The 20,483-nt window shown below is 44.3% G+C and overlaps 1 protein-coding gene across 9 annotated transcripts in view; it reads left to right on the plus strand.

Annotated features, from left to right (window-relative positions):
- The window catches only part of LOC306785823 (mitogen-activated protein kinase kinase kinase kinase 3-like), a 42,016-nt gene extending 21,994 nt beyond the window's left edge, over nt 1-20,022 (plus strand). For 2 of the 9 annotated variants that reach the window (XM_079280331.1, XM_079280334.1), the window contains 20 exons: nt 855-907; nt 1,349-1,387; nt 3,611-3,688; nt 5,451-5,502; nt 5,593-5,809; nt 6,798-6,913; nt 7,825-7,866; nt 8,110-8,194; nt 8,270-8,349; nt 9,425-9,485; nt 9,592-9,709; nt 9,835-9,893; nt 10,029-10,132; nt 10,499-10,670; nt 12,381-12,449; nt 12,689-12,781; nt 12,893-12,963; nt 13,527-13,582; nt 13,671-13,721; nt 16,197-20,022. In XM_079280331.1, coding sequence (XP_079136457.1) covers nt 855-907; nt 1,349-1,387; nt 3,611-3,688; nt 5,451-5,502; nt 5,593-5,809; nt 6,798-6,913; nt 7,825-7,866; nt 8,110-8,194; nt 8,270-8,349; nt 9,425-9,485; nt 9,592-9,709; nt 9,835-9,893; nt 10,029-10,132; nt 10,499-10,670; nt 12,381-12,449; nt 12,689-12,781; nt 12,893-12,963; nt 13,527-13,582; nt 13,671-13,721; nt 16,197-16,284 — 1,704 coding nt within the window. In that variant the 3' untranslated portion in view covers nt 16,285-20,022. Of the gene's footprint in view, nt 1-854; nt 908-1,348; nt 1,388-3,610; nt 3,689-5,450; nt 5,503-5,592; nt 5,975-6,797; nt 6,914-7,824; nt 7,867-8,109; nt 8,195-8,269; nt 8,350-9,424; nt 9,486-9,591; nt 9,710-9,834; nt 9,894-10,028; nt 10,133-10,498; nt 10,671-12,380; nt 12,450-12,688; nt 12,782-12,892; nt 12,964-13,526; nt 13,583-13,670; nt 13,722-16,196 lie in introns of all 9 variants that reach the window. The other 7 variants (XM_079280333.1, XM_079280338.1, XM_079280335.1 and 4 more) reach the window with 5 other exon arrangements.
- Nucleotides 20,023-20,483: the final 461 nt, after the last annotated feature.

Below are 20,483 nucleotides of genomic sequence, written 5' to 3' on the forward strand. Positions count from 1 at the left end.
TGTTAGATTGCTGTAACATATGGCGCTGTTAGATTGCTGTAACATATGGCGCTGTTAGATTGCTGTAACATATGGCGCTGTTAGATTGCTGTAACATATGGCGCTGTTAGATTGCTGTAACATATGGCGCTGTTAGATTGCTGTAACATAAGGCGCTGTTAGATTGCTGTAACATATGGCGCTGTTAGTTGCTGCTGGACCGTCACGTTAATAGTTTCCGGCCTCCCTTTGTGTGCGTAACGCGGGAGAACAAACCGTTTTCTGACTGCAGTTTTGATTTTGAAAGGCTAAACGACAACAAATCTGGATTGAAGCAGAACATTTCATGAAATAAAACCACATTTTGAATTTTGGAAATGATTAAATCTATCTTTTATCAATATATGTTGACTTTTACTTTCCAACGCTCTGGAGTTATTGGAGAGGTTTGGATCCTGTGAGTTGGAAACAAACCTACACAGCGGCCACGGGAGTTAATGTTAGAACGAGACACACATCAGCAAACAGAACATCTTCTTTATCAGAATTATGAAGACGAGAGGGAGTGCTGTTGAACTTCTTATGATAATAAATATATTTAGGCCACAATGTGAACTCAGCAAGAGTCGGATCTTTTTACATACATGAACACATCAGCCAATCGATCACTGTGATCTTAGGACGAGTTCTAACTGGATATCAATTGTTTAGTAACATCCCCCTTCAGTCATTTGATTTATTAAACAGGGTTTCACTTGTTTTAGAGCTCCAGCCCTTTGTGTCTCTGGAGAAATCAAATAAAGTAGCACTGGCTTTACATGAGCTAGTGGTGAAGTATGAAGTCACGGCACTAATGCCGCTTGTTTGTCTCGTAGGACCTGCAGTTGGAGTACGGACACGATTCTCCAAGTCTACTGGGAGGAAACAAGTAGGTCACTTCCTGTCTAATTCTCTTTTTACTCTTCATCTCTCCACTGCTTTAGTTTTCATCTACAGTTACAGATAGTGGTGTAACGGACCGTTGTCTATCCGTACGGATTAATGACATCAGTTAACCATCAGAGTGTAAATAAAGTTTTACTGACTCAGTAGAACGTGTGTTTCTAGTCTCTGATCTCTGATCATGTTTCATTGTAAACAACCAATCAGTGTTTAAAGCAACAGGAGGAGAGCTAGTAACGTTAGCAGCACCGCTAACGGCTAACCAACGGAGGTTCAGTTGCATTATGATGCCTTCAGGCTCTGCTCAGGGAAAAGGAGTACTGTGTGACTGTAAATTAAAACGTTACCGTGCCATGGTTGTATAACTATATTATACATATATTCTATATTATATATATACCTTTGTTCTTTTCTCTCTGACAAACAGGAGTCTTCTGAAATCGGTGGAGGAGGAGCTTCATCAGAGGTGAGTCAGACCTCAGGGCCTCTTTGATTTGCTGGCGTTCTAACCACGGCCACCCATCGGCCAATCGCCGTCAACGACTAATCGAGCCAATCACACGCCACTAAACTGCTGCCACGACTTCAGGCCGCCGCTGCGCTCTGCTTTTTGGATTCTTCTGGCTTTTATTTTTCCCTTCTTGCGGCTTGCTTCACGCTTTGATGTCATCAGCAGAAAGGCTGCGCTTCAGACACACACACACACACACACGCACAGTTTACAGCCAAAGCTGCAGCTAAAATCAATGTTTACCATGTATATGATCGAGATCAGTGATTCTCAACTGGTGGGTCGCGACCCAAAAGTGGGTCGCGACCTGTTTTCAGCCTGACAAAAAAATAAACATAAATTGTGATTTTATTTTGAAGGGCATTTTTTATGCAGCAGAATTATTCCAGCATTTACGGCACTTGTTCAGTGGTGCAGGAAAAACACAGACCAATGCGTTGTGAATCACATCACGTGATGCAGCTCAGCCAATCAAATATGGGCATTCTGACAAGTTTCCTGACTTGAGTGAGATGTTCACACACCGTGACACACGGGGAGAGACGAGGATACAGAGAGCAGAGCAGGACTGTTGAGCTGTGAAAGTCAAATCAACACTAATTTCTCTTTTTAGAAGATGAGAAAAATATAACATCGTGGCTTTTTCACTTCACCCTGAATGAACTGAATTTAAAGCTGCAGGACAATTCAGTGAACATAATTTATCTAAAATGAATTATTATACTTGAAATGAGAAGAACATTCATTTATTTATGTATTTCTATGTATTATTTATAATCCATCCAGTTCAATTTGAAAAATGAGAATATTATTTGTTAAAATATAATTGGTGTACTTTCTTTATTTGATTTGACAGTTTACTACACAGAGACGTTACTAGACTTCTTGAATATAGATATAGATCGATAGATAATATCGTGGGTCCCGGCTTGTCATTAAGGGGTGATGGTGGGTTCCGCAGCCAGACCAGTTGAGATAATGTATCTAGATAATGATCTAGATAATGTTGATTCATTATATTCTGACAACGAAGTTAAAATGTAGTTTCTTTAGTTTGAGGTTTTGTCTTGTTTGGAGGACAGATGTGATGGCGGAGTAGTAGATTCATTTTTTTATGTATACAAGTGCCAGATTTGGTAGATTTTGGTAGTTTAGCAACTGTTTGACGTTATAATAACACAATGGTGTCGTCTGAAGAAGTTCCTGTTTTTTTAGTAAAGTTAGAGGTAAAAACCTCCAAGAAGCAGCGTCACTTCCTGTTATCACGTTTCTCTTTCTAACGTTAATGCTGTTTTTATTCACTTTACTGGTCTTTTGATCGGCCTAAAGCTGCTTCGCCTCATTCACAGAAGATTTCTTCCTTCAGAAGATTTATCATCGAGTAGTTTTACACATTCGTGGAATTCACCTGGTTGATTGGTGCAAACAACACGCATAATACAGAGGACATGAAACGTAAAGGCAAAGTGCTGCAACAGCCAAACACACGTGAATATAGATTAGAAACATTACAGTTAAAATACTTTAAAAAGTACGTAGAATACTGTTCAAAATGAGTTATGTGCAAATAGAATGTTTAATATACAGAGATATTAGTGCTCTATTATTATTGTGATTGATTATGCAGCTTATAATTGAGCGGAGCATGTTAATATAATTTCTGGGAAGCCAACATTGTGGAAGCGAATAATATTCTATTGTCTGTGTCTCGCTGCGTCGCTTTAACGCAGAGAGACACAGATGTGAAGACGTTGATGTAACAACTGCAGATGCTTTACATTAAGGACAGGACTCCTCCTCTTCCTGTTGGGCTTTTACTGTGAAAACCACCTGCAGGAAGTGTTGAGTTTGATTAGAGGAGAGCTTCACGCTGATCAGAAGAACGACAGAGCAGCAGATTATAGAACGGGGAGGTTGTGGTTCTGTTGAACGGACCGATTGGATGTTAATGTCTAGATTTATGAACCAGTTTGTCGGGATCCATCTTTATTTTGTGGATCCGTTTGCTCCTTTCAGATCTGCCCAGGGTTCAAGGGTCAGAGGTAGTTGGTGGATTCACTCAGATCTCCCTTCTTCCTCCTCCACCTCCTCCCCCTGTTGTCATCCCCTACCTCCTTTGCTTGCTCCCTTAATCCTTAATTCCTCCCCCCTCCCTCCTATCTCCTCCTCCTCTCCCAGGGGCCATGTGGCACACTTAGGGGATGATGATGATGATGAGGATGAGGATGGTGCAGATGATGATGAAACTCACACTCAGTAAGTTCTCTCCCGGTCGTAGAGCGTCGGTTTCATCGCCTCATTTCTGTGCACACATCGCATCACACACTCCGCCTGTGTTTGTGTTTTCTGTGCCGTTGTGACGTTAAGTACGAACAACAACCCCAAAAAACTCACCTGGAGGCTGCTCGCTTTGTGTTTAACTTCCACTTACCTCTACATTCTACCTCCATAGATACACAGGCACAGTGAGTAGCTGAAGCCACTGAACTGCACAGCATTAAAGCTACATGCTAACCCAGCTACATGACTACATTATATTAACTTCTGCAGGATTCAGATGTTTTTGATCTGAAACGTGAGCTCTGGGTTTAGTTTCAGTGATCCTCGTGACCTTAACGTCGTATCTGCTGACGTATTGGTTTCTTCGCCACTCGCCATCTGTGTGTGTGTGTGTGTGTGTGTGTGTGTGTCCGTGTCCGTCCGTCCTCTCCTGCCTCGATTAAACTGTGTATTTGGCATCCAGCCTCATCCCTCATTGTGCAGACGCCAAATGTCTGCGGCGGACCAGAGCCTTCATTTATTTTCCACTGCAGTCAGAAAGCAGTGCTTAGCACACACACACACACACACACACACACACACACGCACACACACGGAGAGAGAGTAACGGATCCTGGTTCTAAATAATGTTTTATGACTTAAAACAAACAACGTTAGATGCGCTTGTGTAAAGATTATTATTGTTCATATTATTTTGTGGGACCTGATATGATTGATGTCATCGTCTCAGGTTAAAGAGATTTTTCCAGTGTAAAATATCTCCTTATTGCTAACGTGTTGCTAGCTCTGGCTAACGTTGCGCTCTCTGCCGGTCGCTACTGAGCATGTGCAACGAGAAAGAAGAGCGACGTCCTGTTCTCAGCAGGGATCAGGTAGAGGCTGAAGCGTAACTAAAGCTGATAAAAGATGACGTGATATCGGATCGGTACCTCATCCGGCACTTTAAACTGTGTCTCACAACAACTCATTATTTCACTCACTGTCACACAAAAAAGTTTTTTCTCCATTTCTTTGCTGCAGTTTAGGGCCAGCAGAGTTTCTCTTAATGCCGGCTTTCTGCACCCATAAGTGTTATGGGTGTTATGCACCTTATTCTTCTTCCATCCACCTCCACGCCGCTGTGCTTTCATGTGATTGGCTCCCACCTAGTTTGTCTTTAGATCTTTGCTGTGCTCTGATTGGTTCTTTTGTCTTTCGGTCATTAATCTGTCGTCTGCGAGCCAAACATTTCGTAAAGTCTCTGTGAACGTCAGCGCTGCTCTGCTGTCTGTATTATTCTGTTTAACAAATAACAATGAGCATCATTTAGAGAAGCTTTTGAAGTACTTGAAGCAACATTGACTGTTATCCAGTATCAGCGCTGCTAATCTCAGAGACTTAACGCGCTCCATCTGTAGTTTCTAATGATCTCTAGTGTGTCCACCTCACTCTGTATGTCATATAGAGGCGGGCTCTGGTTGGATTTGTCATTTTCTGGGCTTTTTTTTAACATCTGATCACTGCGTAAAATACGACATCCAGAAAACCTTTGTCTGTTTGTGATCTCATGAAATCTGTCCTTTATTATCAAAGCAATCATTTCTTTAAATGGCGAGTTAAACCAAAGCCTCAGTAGAGACCTGTTGAAAACTGTGTCTGCTGTTTTTAGTGTAACTTTTGTTGTTAATAAACGTCTTTTTAAATATGTTTTATGTGTTTCGTGATGCTGACTCTCGCGTGTTTCCTCCTCTTTCTTCAGTAAATCGAGCACGATCATGAGACCTAAGGTCCCGCCTCCTCTTCCTCCCAAGGTATGCAGTCTAATAGATTCAGTTCATTTTGCAACGTGAATATCTGGTGCATGTTGAATTATGGAGGAAATTATGTTTCATTCCCTTCAGCCCAAGTCGATCTGCTCGTCTCAACAGCCCCAGCATCTGAAACACGACGACAGCCAATCGCACAGCGAGGACGACGGCGGCGGAGGCGGGACCATCAAGCGCTGTCCGGCCCCGGACACGGCGAGCCCCGCCAAGGCCGCCGCCGCCGCCGCCTCCTCCAACGTGCCGCCGAGGCCGCCGCCCCCGAAGCTGCCGCCGCACCGCCGCAGCAGCTTAGGTAACGAGAGCCCGAAGCACGCGGCCCTGGAGAGCTCTGCCCCAGAGGATGATGGGAGCTTTAGGCATTTCTGGGAGTGGCTCCACACGCCTCACACAGAGGAGGAGCTGGAGGAGGCGTGGGAGGTGCTGAAGGAGGAGGTGAAAGAGGAGGAAAAGGAAGAGAGTAAGAGCAGCCACTCGGTAGACCGGTAGTGTCCAGACCCTGTCGTCCTGTCCCATGAGTCCGTTAATAACTCTCACACCTTCTCCCGTCCCATCAGCTGCTGCTCAATATAAGTGTGTGTCCTCTTCTTTGTGTGGTTGTTTAAGCCAATCAGTCAAAAGCTAGTAGTCTGCTACCCCCCCACCCCCTCCGCCATCCTCCTCCATCCTCCTCCATCCTCCTCCCCCCCTCGCTTCCTCGCTTCCTAGGAGGAAGAAGGACGAGGAGCAAACATCGCCCTGACGTCCTGTTCTGCTTCTCATTCTCCTCTTTGATTAAAATGTATAAATGTATGAATACTAACATGTAACTCAACAGTAATCAAACAGTTACTCACTTTCTGTTACTGTGAATCCTTCAAAGAAAACTTGTTTTTAATAATCAAAAATCTGAGAAAAGTCGGAAACGGATATATCAAAACATCCGTTTATAAAAATAATCAAAGTCTCAGAGAGAGAGAGAGAGGATGTCTCAAGTACCGACAGCAGAACCGTGAACTCCGTACCGCATCAATGCTCTGTGTTTACTCATTTAGAACCTTTAGAACCCTGCCAGTCTGAATTGATTAGTATTGATCCTCATCAGGTCACATGAACCGCAGTCTTGTCTCTTGTATTTGATCCTCAGTGTTCTTCCTGCTCCTCCCTCTCTGTCTCTCTCTGTCTGTGAGTTGAGCTCCTCTGTGTCTCCAGTCTACTTTAGATGCTGCTCATAGAAACAGCTCTGTGTTCACAGTGTCCGTGTGATCTCACACTGAGTTGTGTCTCTGTTGTTGTTGTTGTAGTTGTAGGTAACGGGCTGAACACGGCTCCACATGGTGGAGAGAGAGACAGTCCAGCAGAGAGACAGTCCACCATGCCCCCTAGTGTCCCCGTACGGAAAGACAAGAAGGACGTACCGGTAAGCACACCTGCCTCTGTGTGTCTGCTTCCAGTGAGCTCATTGATCACATCGTGCTGTGGTGCAGATAAACACTTTACTCTGGCGACTCCTGTTGGTGGATCAGGGTGCAAAGGAAAGGAAGAGATTTAGCCTCATGAGACAACAAGAGCAAAACACTGAGAGGGCAAATCCACAAAAGGATTGTGCAGCTTTTGAACCGGCACAAATAAGACGGAAAGATTTAAAGGGTGAAATGCACCTTTAACTGCGCTGCCAAACGAATGACAGCTCGCTGCTTCTTTGCTGCTTGTCAGTAAACTGGATAACATGCAGACATTTAGTGCAAAGTTGGCCCATTTCATAAAGAAGAGCGCTGATACACAGACGTAGTCACAGTGAAACTGTCGGCTCTCCTCAGAGAGCTGTTGATGCCTGAAGCACATTCATAAGACCTCTTCATGCTCCACTCAAACAGTTATTTTGTGATGCAGGGACAGTTGAGTCATGAAAATATAAATGAATAAAGCTCCCCGACTACCCAAGAAATGAATGAAGTAAAGACACTGTTCTATAAAATAACTAACAATATTTCTCCCTCTGCAAAAGAAGAGCAGATTAGACTCTTAGTGGGCGTGTTTGTACTGTAATATCTTTAGTGTAAAGAGTTTCATATCTTTAATATCTGTAATGACACGAGGATGTGATGCACAGGCCGTTCTTTGTGAATATGAGTTTTTGTAGGAATTGTTGGTGCTGTAAAAAAAGCAGCGTGTCACCAGAATCCCTCAGAATCAAGTGCTGACTGTGTGTGTGTGTGTGTGTGTGTGTGTGTGTGTGTGTGTGTGTGTGTGTGTGTGTGTGTGTGTGTGTGTGTGTGTGTGTGTGTGTGTGTGTGTGTGTGTGTGTGTGTGTGTGTGTGTGTGTCCTAGAAGCCCATCAGTAACGGTCTTCCTCCTACACCCAAAGTCCACGTAAGTACCGTCTCTCTGCTCCGCTGATGTTGTTAAGAGGTATTTCCTGACAGGAAACGGAGATGATGGGAACGTACCATCTCATTTGATCGCCCGCTTCACATCTTTGATGCACGTCATTGTGTTTTTTCCACTTGGTTTATTCCAAACCAAAATATTTACACTCGGCGTCATAATCTGCAGAAATGCTGTGAGGTAGAATCTGCATCAGTTTCATCCTTCACTCGGCTCCTCTGTTCACAGATGGGTGCGTGCTTCTCCAAAGTGTTCAACGGCTGCCCTTTAAAGATCCACTGCGCCACTTCCTGGATCAACCCCGACACCAGAGGTAACCAATAGGAAGCCAGGTCGTTAGACCTGCTCTGTCCTCAGAAGTGATGTAATGTGTGTGTGTGTGTTTCAGACCAGTATTTGATATTCGGAGCTGAAGAAGGAATCTACACGTTAAACCTTAATGAGCTGCACGAGACCTCCATGGAACAGGTGAGACCGGAGATCAAGCTGTTTAAGATGAGAGTGATATGATATTAATATCAATATAATATAGTAATAAACAGAGTTCTACTTTTTACTGAATAATGACACTAATAGTCATATGTTGTACAATGTTTTAAATAATGTTGTGTAATAGTACGGAAGAGTGTTAGTGCCAGACACAAGAAAAATAAATAATAAAGTCAAATAAAGAGAAAATTGAATCAAATGAATCATTAAAAATGTTGAGAATAAAGTAAAAATATTAAGAATAAAGTAAAAATATGAAGAATAAAGTAAAAATGTTTAGAAAAAAAACTCAAACTTTTGAGATCTACTCGCACATATATTGAAATTTAACATTTTTACGTTATTTTGAAAACACTAAATATTAAGAAATCTTCTTCCTCATTGTCCTTGTGTATCCTCCTCTTCGTCCTCTTCTTCTTCCTTATTGTACTCATGTGTCCTCCTCTTCCTCCTCTTCCTCACTGTGCTCATGTCCTCCTCTTCCTCCTCTTCCTCACTGTGCTCATGTGTCCTCCTCTTCCTCCTCTTCCTCACTGTGCTCATGTCCTCCTCTTCCTCCTCTTCCTCACTGTGCTCATGTATCCTCCTCTTCATCCTCTTCCTCACTGTGCTCATGTCCTCCTCTTCCTCCTCTTCCTCACTGTGCTCATGTCCTCCTCTTCCTCACTGTGCTCATGTCCTCCTCTTCCTCCTCTTCCTCACTGTGCTCATGTATCCTCCTCTTCATCCTCTTCCTCACTGTGCTCATGTCCTCCTCTTCCTCACTGTGCTCATGTCCTCCTCTTCCTCCTCTTCCTCACTGTGCTCATGTCCTCCTCTTCCTCCTCTTCCTCACTGTGCTCATGTCCTCCTCTTCCTCACTGTGCTCATGTCCTCCTCTTCCTCCTCTTCCTCACTGTGCTCATGTCCTCCTCTTCCTCACTGTGCTCATGTCCTCCTCTTCCTCACTGTGCTCATGTCCTCCTCTTCCTCCTCTTCCTCACTGTGCTCATGTCCTCCTCTTCCTCCTCTTCCTCACTGCTCATGTCCTCCTCTTCCTCGTGTCCGTCTGCAGCTCTTTCCTCGGCGGTGTACCTGGCTCTACGTCATGAACAGCAGTCTTCTCTCCATCTCCGGTGAGCTGGTTGTGTTGAAAGGTTTATTCTCATGAGCTGGATCCTCCACGTTGCGTCTTAAAGTCGACATTATTCCGTCTTGACTTCTGTTCCTCCCCCCGGGCAGGAAAAGCCTCCCAGCTGTACTCCCACAGTCTGGGCGGTCTGTTCGAACAGGCCCGACAGTTACAGAAGTTACCCGTCGCCATTCCCACACACAAGCTGCCCGATAAGATGATTCCCAGGTAAACAGGAAGTCAAACGCAACAGTCACATGAATATGAAGAAGAGTATCGTGCTGCATTGTGATCATCCGCTGCTCTTTAGTCTCAAACCATTTCAACAGCGTGATTTCTCTCTTTGTCTGTAGGAAGTTTGCCGTCTCCAATAAAATTCCAGACACTAAAGGGTGCCAAAAGTGCTGCGTGGGTGAGTTTCCGTGAAGCGGGGTTTTATATTTACACGCGTGTCACTGCTGTACTGGTCCTGCTTGTGTCATGGCTGAATACTTGAGTTAAAGTGAAAGGTTCCATGTTGCTGATGGCCGGTGTTGTCTCCATGCAGTGCGTAACCCGTACACCGGCCACAAGTACCTGTGTGGAGCCTTCCAGTCCAGCGTCATGCTGCTGGAGTGGGTGGAGTCCATGCAAAGGTTTATGCTCATCAAGGTCAGTTCCTTGATTACAAATGAAGATTTTAAACATGACGTGTTTGTGAAGGCTGCTCTGATGTCTGCTGTGGTTACAAAAACACCGGCGGGACGGAGAAGCATGTTTTCTTTAAACAGTCCGTTCATCACAGCCAGAAGCTCCTCTTTCCGATGGTCCTTGAACACATCATGTGTGACGAACGCATCTGTCAGAAACAAAGCTTTAAATTGTGATGTAACAGTATATATATAGCAGTCATGTGACTGAACACAGAGCGGAGAGGAGCGGCTGTAACGTGTTACTAGTTTGATGGATGAAACTAGCTTTAGTGTCCTCTGAGACAGACATCGCTAACACCGACCGTGTCTCCGTCTGCCTCCACAGAACATCGACTTCCCGTTGCCGTGTCCGCTGGAGGTCTTCGAGATGCTGGTGGTCCCGGAGCAGACCTACCCTCTGATCTGCGTGGCGGTCAGCAAAGGCACCGAACTCAGCCAGGTGGTCCGGTTCGGCACCGTCAACCCCAACTCTACCTCCTCCTGGTTCACAGAAGCAAGTGAGAACAGTGTGCCTGCCTCTGTTAGAGGATCGCTGGGATGTGTTGAAGTGTGGTTGTAAGAGGAACTTTTTACCTTCGTCAGCGTATTTCCTCTGTACAGTAAGTAGATGGAGCAAAACAAAGTTCTGCTGTGGACGTATTTAAACACCTAAAAGGATCTCTATCAGTTTAAATGCTGTATTTAGAACGTTTTCACCTCTTTACTCTGCGGTCAGTCAGACCTTTATGATGAGGCAGCAGCAGCTCCTGTGTTGTGAGAGGTTAAACCACTGTGTGAATGAGTGTGGTGTGTTTAAAGAGAGGATGGATAAGCCGTCACAATGAGCTGTCTGAAATACGTCCTCAGCAGTACTTTGCTCCCTCTACTGTAGTAGTACTCTGACTGAGGAGAAGCCCCTCATGCAAACACTTCAGAGCACCTGAACCCTTTACACCACAGGTGTCAAACTCAAGGCCCGCGGGCCGAATCCGGCCCGCCACGTCATTTTATGTGGCCCGCGAATCCGCCAGCAAAAAAAACAAACAAAAAAAAAAAGTTGTTTTTTTTGGGAAAAATAATTAACAGTTAGACTTGAAAATAAAAGTAGGTCAAAATTATGAGATAGAAAGTTGAATGATGAGATAGCATGTTGTCTGTGTACCGACATTAAAACGATCACAACAGGTGGACAGGAGAGGCAACAGCCCGAAAAGAGGTTTCCAACGATTGAAAAAGATCCACAAATAATCCCAAAATGTCCACGAAGAGAAACATTGATGCAGAGGGAAGAAAATGTAATGAAAGATGTGAAAGTGAAGACATGTTTGTGCTTCAAGGAGAACAACGGGTCTGTCTTCTGTGTTATGAGGCGTGTCGGTGATGAAGGATACAATTCACGTCGGCACTTTGACACCAAACACGGAGCTAAATTTAGCCTCCGAGAAAAACACCAAACTGTCCAAGAATTAAAAGGCAGACTGCAATCACAGCAGAATATATTCACACAGCTACAGCCCAGTGCATGCTGAAGGTATGTGAGCAGAGCTCCGACCAGATACAGACTTTTACAAATGTCAGTTTGTGAAGAAACACCATCGCAGACCGAGTTGATGAACTAGCAGCAATCTAACAACACAGCAGCTGAGAGACGAGCAGGTACTTGTGTTTGTAATGAACTGCTGATGAAAGCACAGACAACACGGATACATCATCTATCATGTTCATCAGACCTGACTCTCAGTGAGCAGCTCTTGGATGTAGCTGCATGCACAGGACGACGACAGGGAGGAACATTAGTGATGCAGAGAGGTGAACAAACAGCTTTGAACAAAGTTAATCTCAGAACTTGTGTTTGATATTTGTCTTTGTTCTTTTCTTTAATAGTTTGATCTTTGATAGAGTCATGTGGGTTTCTGAACCCTCAATTAAAATGATTTATGTTATAACAACAGAAATGTGTTTAAATATCATTTTTCATTGATATAACTGCATGTACAATATGTTTACACTTGAATAAACAATCATCAAATGCAGAGAGAGTTATTGAACAACATGTTAGGAGAAGTTAGTTACAGTCTTACAGTTACAACCGGCCCTTTGAGGGACCGTGATGCTGATGTGGCCCAGAGAAGATGAGTTTGACAGTCCTGCCTTACACTGACCCTGGCTGTGTCCTGAGATGTTCACACATGGAGGCCGACATTAAGCGCTCCTCTCTCTCTCTGCAGACACGCCACAGACCTGTGTGATCCACGTCACTCAGCTGGAGAGGGACACCATCTTAGTCTGCCTCGACAGTGAGTCACAGTTCTTTACATGCATGTGTTCATCGTGCAGCTTCAGGTCAGAGTGCATGAGGCTCTCTCTCTCTCTCTCTCTCTCTCTCTCTCTCTCTCTCTCTCTCTCTCTCTCTCTCTCCTCTCTCTCTCTCTCTCTCTCTCTCTCTCTCTCTCTCTCTCTCTCTCTCTCTCTCTCTCTCTCTCTCTCTCTCTCTCTCTCTCTCTCTCTCTCTCTCTCTCTCTCTCTCTCTCCACAGGGAGTATAAAGATCGTGAACCTCCAGGGACGGTTGAAATCCAGCAGGAAGTTGTCAGCCGAGCTCACCTTCAACTTCCAGATCGAAGCCACGGGTAAAACAGCTCACGACATGAATACAGAGACCAACATGTCTCTCATGAACTGAACTCTTCAGCTCCGCTGTACTTGAGAGATGAAGTTGTTGTTTCTGTTTGTCTCTGCAGTTTGTCTCCAGGACAGCGTTCTGGCCTTCTGGAGGCACGGCATGCAGGGACGCAGCTTCAAGACCAACGAGGTGAGCTTCAGTACAGAGTGTCTCTGATGTCCTGGAAGACCTGGAAAACTGTTTACACGTGAAAAATAAGAGAAGAAGTCCAACGTTATTCTGCCTTTCTGGTGGTTTCCTTTCTGCTGAGCACCAACACGGATCTCATGAACACGTGAAGTTTATGGAGTGTTTGGTTCAGTTTCTAATGTTGACGCTGTTGTTCTCAGCACGTTAGAGATGATTTCATAGAGACGTTATCACACATCCTGTAGCGTATATGCATTCGGGAAAACCTGCTAAAATAGTTTTCATGGAGATGTTTGTTTTTTTAGGAACGTCCCAGAAACGGAACATGTTTCGGTGGTTTCTTCTTTTGTTTTTTTAATGTCTTTTACTTTCTGTCGAGTTTGTTTTACAACGTTCAGTGAAGTAGAATCTCAGTTTCTGTCGATGGTCTCGTGACTCTGAGGAGAGAATTTAACGGATGATTCTTCTCACGTTTAACTCTGTGAATTAAGAGTTCATTTAGTTGCATTAATATCTGCGATATCACGTGAAATGAAGCCTAAATGGTCTCACATGTTCCTCAGGTCACCCAGGAGATCTCTGACAGCACACGCATCTTCAGACTACTGGGATCAGACAGGTGAGAACACACACACACATTAACACATACACACTTCACGCACACTCAGGTCTCTGCTAACACCCTCTCTGATGTCTCATCACCGAAGACGTGCCGACTGTAGAGATCCAGACACCAACAGAGGCCTCGCTCTGCCCAGGTACACTCGCTGCTCGCTGGCCTCTTCTTCTGTCTCCGACGTCGCTGATCAGCAGCTCGTGAGGAGCGTCTGATGGGATTATAGCAACGGTTTAAAGTCACACACACCAAAATCATCTGCTAACACACTTTAAACTGACAGAATAAGAAGTCAAATCTAGTGAATTGAGTCAGTTTTGGTGTCAACCTGCACAAAATCGGATACTTTTGAGCCGCTTTGGTGTCGACCGGATGATTTTGGTGTCTGATCGTCTCACTTTGAGTTAAGGCTTAAAACGGAGAGGCTTTCTCTCCCAAATAACGTCCACAGTAACAGGGCTCCTACAGTAACAGGGCTCCTACAGTAACAGGGCTCCTACAGTAACAGGGCTTCTACAGTAACAGGGCTCCTACAGTAACAGGGCTTCTACAGTAACAGGGCTCCTACAGTAACAGGGCTTCTACAGTAACAGGGCTTCTACAGTAACAGGGCTCCTACAGTAACAGGGCTTCTACAGTAACAGGGCTTCTACAGTAACAGGGCTCCTACAGTAACAGGGCTTCTACAGTAACAGGGCTTCTACAGTAACAGGGCTTCTACAGTAACAGGGCTTCTACAGTAACAGGGCTCCTACAGTAACAGGGCTTCTACAGTAACAGGGCTTCTACAGTAACAGGGCTTCTACAGTAACAGGGCTTCTACAGTAACAGGGCTCCTACAGTAACATGGCTTCTACAGTAACAGGGCTCCTACAGTAACAGGGCTTCTACAGTAACAGGGCTTCTACAGTAACAGGGCTTCTACAGTAACAGGGCGTCTACAGTAACAGGGCTCCTACAGTAACAGGGCTTCTACAGTAACAGGGCGTCTACAGTAACAGGGCTCCTACAGTAACAGGGCTTCTACAGTAACAGGGCTCCTACAGTAACAGGGCTTCTACAGTAACAGGGCTTCTACAGTAACAGGGCTTCTACAGTAACAGGGCTCCTACAGTAACAGGGCTTCTACAGTAACAGGGCTTCTACAGTAACAGGGCTTCTACAGTAACAGGGCTTCTACAGTAACAGGGCTCCTACAGTAACAGGGCTCCTACAGTAACAGGGCTTCTACAGTAACAGGGCTTCTACAGTAACAGGGCTTCTACAGTAACAGGGCTTCTACAGTAACAGGGCTCCTACAGTAACAGGGCTTCTACAGTAACAGGGCTTCTACAGTAACAGGGCTCCTACAGTAACAGGGCTTCTACATTAACAGGGCTTCTACAGTAACAGGGCTTCTACAGTAACAGGGCTTCTACAGTAACAGGGCTTCTACAGTAACAGGGCTCCTACAGTAACAGGGCTCCTACAGTAACAGGGCTCCTACAGTAACAGGGCTTCTACAGTAACAGGGCGTCTACAGTAACAGGGCTTCTACAGTAACAGGGCTCCTACAGTAACAGGGCTTCTACAGTAACAGGGCTCCTACAGTAACAGGGCTTCTACAGTAACAGGGCTTCTACAGTAAGAGGGCTCCTACAGTAACAGGGCTCCTACAGTAACAGGGCTCCTACAGTAACAGGGCTTCTACAGTAACAGGGCTTCTACAGTAACAGGGCTTCTACAGTAACAGGGCTTCTACAGTAACAGGGCTTCTACAGTAACAGGGCTCCTACAGTAACAGGGCTTCTACAGTAACAGGGCTCCTACAGTAACAGGGCTCCTACAGTAACAGGGCTTCTACAGTAACAGGGCTCCTACAGTAACAGGGCTTCTACAGTAACAGGGCTCCTATAGTAACAGGGCTCCTACAGTAACAGGGCTTCTACAGTAACAGGGCTCCTACAGTAACAGGGCTCCTACAGTAACAGGGCTCCTACAGTAACAGGGCTTCTACAGTAACAGGGCTTCTACAGTAACAGGGCTTCTACAGTAACAGGGCTCCTACAGTAACAGGGCTTCTACAGTAACAGGGCTCCTACAGTAACAGGGCTTCTACAGTAACAGGGCTTCTACAGTAACAGGGCTCCTACAGTAACAGGGCTCCTACAGTAACAGGGCTTCTACAGTAACAGGGCTCCTACAGTAACAGGGCTCCTACAGTAACAGGGCTCCTATAGTAACAGGGCTCCTACAGTAACAGGGCTTCTACAGTAACAGGGCTCCTACAGTAACAGGGCTCCTACAGTAACAGGGCTTCTACAGTAACAGGGCTTCTACAGTAACAGGGCTCCTACAGTAACAGGGCTCCTACAGTAACAGGGCTTCTACAGTAACAGGGCTCCTACAGTAACAGGGCTTCTGCAGGCTTAGACCGTATCCTGTGTGGGTTGTTTGCTGTCTCTACATTTTACTACAATAAACTCCCAGCTCTTTACGACGTCTTCATACTCTTACTTTACTCACTGTTGTGTTTGTGTTCTTTTGTCTGGTGATTTAAAGGTGGAATAAAGATTAATGTTTCCTTCCCTTGAAACTAAACAGGCTGTGTGTGCGTGTGTGTGTGTGTGTTTTGCAGGGTGGTGGTGCTGGAGAGCCGGCCGACAGACAACCCTACAGCCCACAGCAACCTCTACATCCTGGCAGGCCATGAAAACAGCTACTGAGAGACACACACACACACACACTCTCTCTCTACCCACTCATCCCAAACCTTAACCCGCCAAAAACCTCCTGTGTAACGGGGGAGATGAGCCGTTTCATGGGTGCAGATGTGGATTCCCGGTGTTTTTTTTTAAACAAATGTGCCGCAGTGTTACGTGTGTGTTAGTTTTAGTGCGTCGTAGTGGAGGCGGGGCTTAAAAACTGCTGGATTGAGGCCAGTTTGGGTTTGAGACAGCCGGGAATCCTTCCTGATACCTGACACCCACCTTTCCTGTACAGAAGTCTGGCGTCAACACTACGTCCACTACTAGTTCTACACATAGTAGTACTACTACTACTACTGCTACTACTACTACTGCTACTACTACTGCTACTGCTACTTGCGCTAAAGCTTCACTGAAGCGCCATCTTGCACAGAAATCCTTCAGCGTCTCCTTCTTCCTCTTTCCTTTCCTCTGCTTTTTTATTATTTTTTTAAACTACACCTTTATTTATTGTGGCATGATGTAACTTTTAACAACTGGGACGGCGTTTCCTGTTCCTGTTTTAGGGGTTTTAAAGGATAAAAACAGAAGAAAATGATTTTTTTTTAAACAGTTCAAAGCTTTGCCGGCTCTGCTCATCGACACACCGTCACCACACAAGTGCTTAATTGACCTCTATTTAATTGTTGTAAATATAAATGTAGTATTTTTTTGACAGAGACGAACACTAAAAAGACACGTAGGTCACGTAGCTCGGCGTGTGACAGACAGACAGACAGATGGGGGGGGGGGGGGATAAATTCACTTCCTGGTTCCCCGATCATGTGACCAGAATCAGGAAGCAAAGACCCTCTGATGTAATAAACCCGGAGCTCAGGATCGGCCCGAGAGCAGCGTTGATCGGCCATTTTTAATTTAGCGTCAACAGTTCAACAGTTACATGTTTAAGTTTGTTTGCTTTGACACCCCCCCCCCCCCCCTTTGTTGTTGTTCTTTAAAATGCTGTTGTAATCAGAAAGCGTTTTTTTTTTTTCTTTTTTTTTTTTTTATCGAACCACTGGTGTTAAAGATTTGCACAAAGAAAAGGTATTTGACAAACAAATGTGATGTCATTATAATATATATGTGTGTGTGTGTGTGTGTGTGTGTGTGTGTGTGTGTGTGTGTGTGTGTGTGTGTGTGTGTGTGTGTGTGTGTGTGTGTGTGTCGACATAGATTATGCACATACAAGTGCGTCATATACAGATCTGGTCTTTAACAAGTGAGCACCAACATATATTAAAACACAGAAATCATTTATATTTATTCAGCAGATCATTTACAAACATTAGTACGGAAGCTCAGAGATGCCGGTAATAACACACATCTGTAATAAAACACATCTGTGATCATTTCTGAAGTCTGATGTGAAGTTTTCTGTGTTCATGACTTGAGAACAGGTTGATAATCTCAAAGTTTTTTCATCTGTGAAACAGGTGGAAGGGTAACTTTCTTTGTCGTTTGTTGTTGTAATACTCATCTTGGCCACACGGGGCTGCACTGCTCCTCGACCCCATGTTGTAAATGGGACTAAAAGCACTCGTGTTGTCTTCCAGCTGTGTTTTAAATGATCCCGGAAGTGAACATGAATGCTTTAAATCCTTCTTTAGAACACGAGGTAGTGATGCAAATTAACATCACGACAACAAACGCGTAAAAATAATGTTTCCACCCGTTTCACAGATGATGAAAAAAGCTTGAAATAATTGTCCTGTCAACAGCATCATTTGTTTCTCTTGTTCTGAAGTCATAAACTGGAGAGTAGAATCTACTTCTGTGGACTGGGATCACCAGAGTACGTTCCCTCGCTGGCCTCTCAGGGCTTCCGTACTTCATAACATCAAACTGAACTTCTGTGTGTTCCTCAGAGGGGAAGTTTGCACATTATATAAAAATGAAACGAGCTGTTCTGTTTAAAAGATTCCATAAAATAATGTCCTAAACCCTCTCATGTGGCACCACGAAGAGGATAAAACGCTGATAATGAAACGCATTTAACGTGACATGAAGAGCCGCCTCCCTCCAACGAGCTGCTCTAAACTAAATGGATGTTACCGGAGAAAACAAATGTTTTATCCCTTTAGTCATAATCTGGAGACGCTTTTAACCCTTCATTGCTGTGACGGTGCATAAGAGATCACTACATGTAACACACTACCAGTCTGTACAAGCTGTGACGTGAACGCTAGTTGAGCTGAACTTCACGAGGCGACGTCACTAGAACCTGAACTCTCAGAGCTGAAGCTTCACGTAGTCGAGTAGAACGCTTCCAGGAAGTCCGTTATTTATTCATTCTCCAGAAAGAAACCATCATCTTAGAACTAATTCGAACAATTGTCCTTTTACAGGAGTGAAGGAGCTGCTCCTCACAGGCAGTCAAGTCAATACGTGACATGAAACATCATCGTTATGATCACAGTCGCAGTAAAGTTAACGAGCTAATCTGAGCTTCACTGAAGATTGAAAGCTGAAACATCTCACTGACTCAAAGAGGAACTGCAGCGAATACTCCAGATGTTCTGCTGAGGTGCTTTAAGAGCCACATGTCGCCATGTTGGACAGTTTAACAAGAGAATGTAGCATCTCTCTGGTTGGTGGTCTACACCAACATGGCGGCTCGTTCCTCCGTCAGCGACGCCGGCGCTCCCGAAACACTACGTCACTGCTTTCATGGGTCTGAACGGATCCTCTGGATGTGGATTATTTGTGTATTTGTTTTAGCGTCTGTGCACACGTGACAGAACTGTTGCTTTGCAGCTGGAAAGCAAATGTTTTATGAGTTATTCAGGACAGCAGACGGCACACTTATTATAAAGTGGATGTTAAGAAATCAGCCATAAAAGAGATGAATTCTACGCCAACGTCCGTTAACACAAACGTCAGTCGTTCAGCCAAATGAATGACATTTCATCTTCAGGCTCGCGTGAGTTTGTTGATTCTTTTATTCGTTAAATGTGTCATACGTTCCTCTACATGAACGTATGTTTTACGTATGTTTTTATGCCAAAATCTGTTGTTATTGAACATTCTACGGCTTATAAACTCTTAAAGACTCTTGTTTCAATCGTATGTAAACGATCAGAAGTTAATAAATCAACACAAGTTACTAAAACACGTGACGACAAAGAGAACGAGAGATTAGATCGTAGCTCCTCCTGTATCATAGCTGCACGTCATATAATGAAGTTTAAAAGAGACGATACAAACGATTCCTAAAACCTCACTCCGGTTTTATTTCTTTTCTGTTCTCCGTTTGATTCACACCTTTTATTTTTGGGTTTCTTTGGGACTGAATGACGCTTCCGTGGACACAAGTGTGAACCTATAATCCTCTCTGGTGCCAACACGGCCTTCCATTCTGCTGCAATGTTAAAACAGTGTTCAGAACCTCTGACGGGTCGAGTCACGTGTGGGATAAAGTCCGGAGGGTTCTCTTTACGCCGACGTGGACGCCAGAGATGTGAATGTGCTGAACGTCACAGAGAACCGTGAACTGTCTTAAAGACGACTTGTACGAACGCTCTCCTCTGTCCTGTCGCTGTGACGTCACCTTCTTGTCTTTTTTGTTGTCTTGATGCGATGCACACGTTATGAAATGTACATAGTGTAAAATAAAAAATGGGTTTGTTTTACATACTGTATAATTGCCTATATTTTGTTTCAGAAGTGTAACAGATTTATGAGATGACAGGTTAACACATTAAAAAGAAGGAACTCCGTCTGCTGTTCGCCGGTTATTTCACTGAAAAGCTTCTTTGATGTTTGTTTCTTTAAGAGCTCCACCAGCTGGTTTTATTTAGATCTGACGTTATCGATAGAAAGGGTTGATTCCACAGACAGAAGATCATATTGATATTGTTTGTTAATATTGTCCAGTTTCAGAGCTGCATTTCCAGGTTAACCGTCACCATCCAGAGGTCAGAGGCTTTCTGTGAGGTTCAGGCTTCATGTTCACATTTTAAACTCACAATAATATATATATGATTATTAACTGGAGCATAGTTCATCCTTTGTTATAATAAGTTACATATCTGCGGTGTATTAAAATTATTTTCCAATCATTCCCAACTTTTTGTCATATGACCCCTTAGAAAGGTCCACTGTAGCATGGAGAGGATTTATTGGCAACCAGTGAACAGGAAGTGACCATATATGGACTGAGGAGTGACGTAGAGACG

This window comes from Melanostigma gelatinosum (assembly GCF_949748355.1).
Source record: "Melanostigma gelatinosum genome assembly, chromosome: 12".
NCBI lineage: Eukaryota > Metazoa > Chordata > Actinopteri > Perciformes > Zoarcidae > Melanostigma > Melanostigma gelatinosum.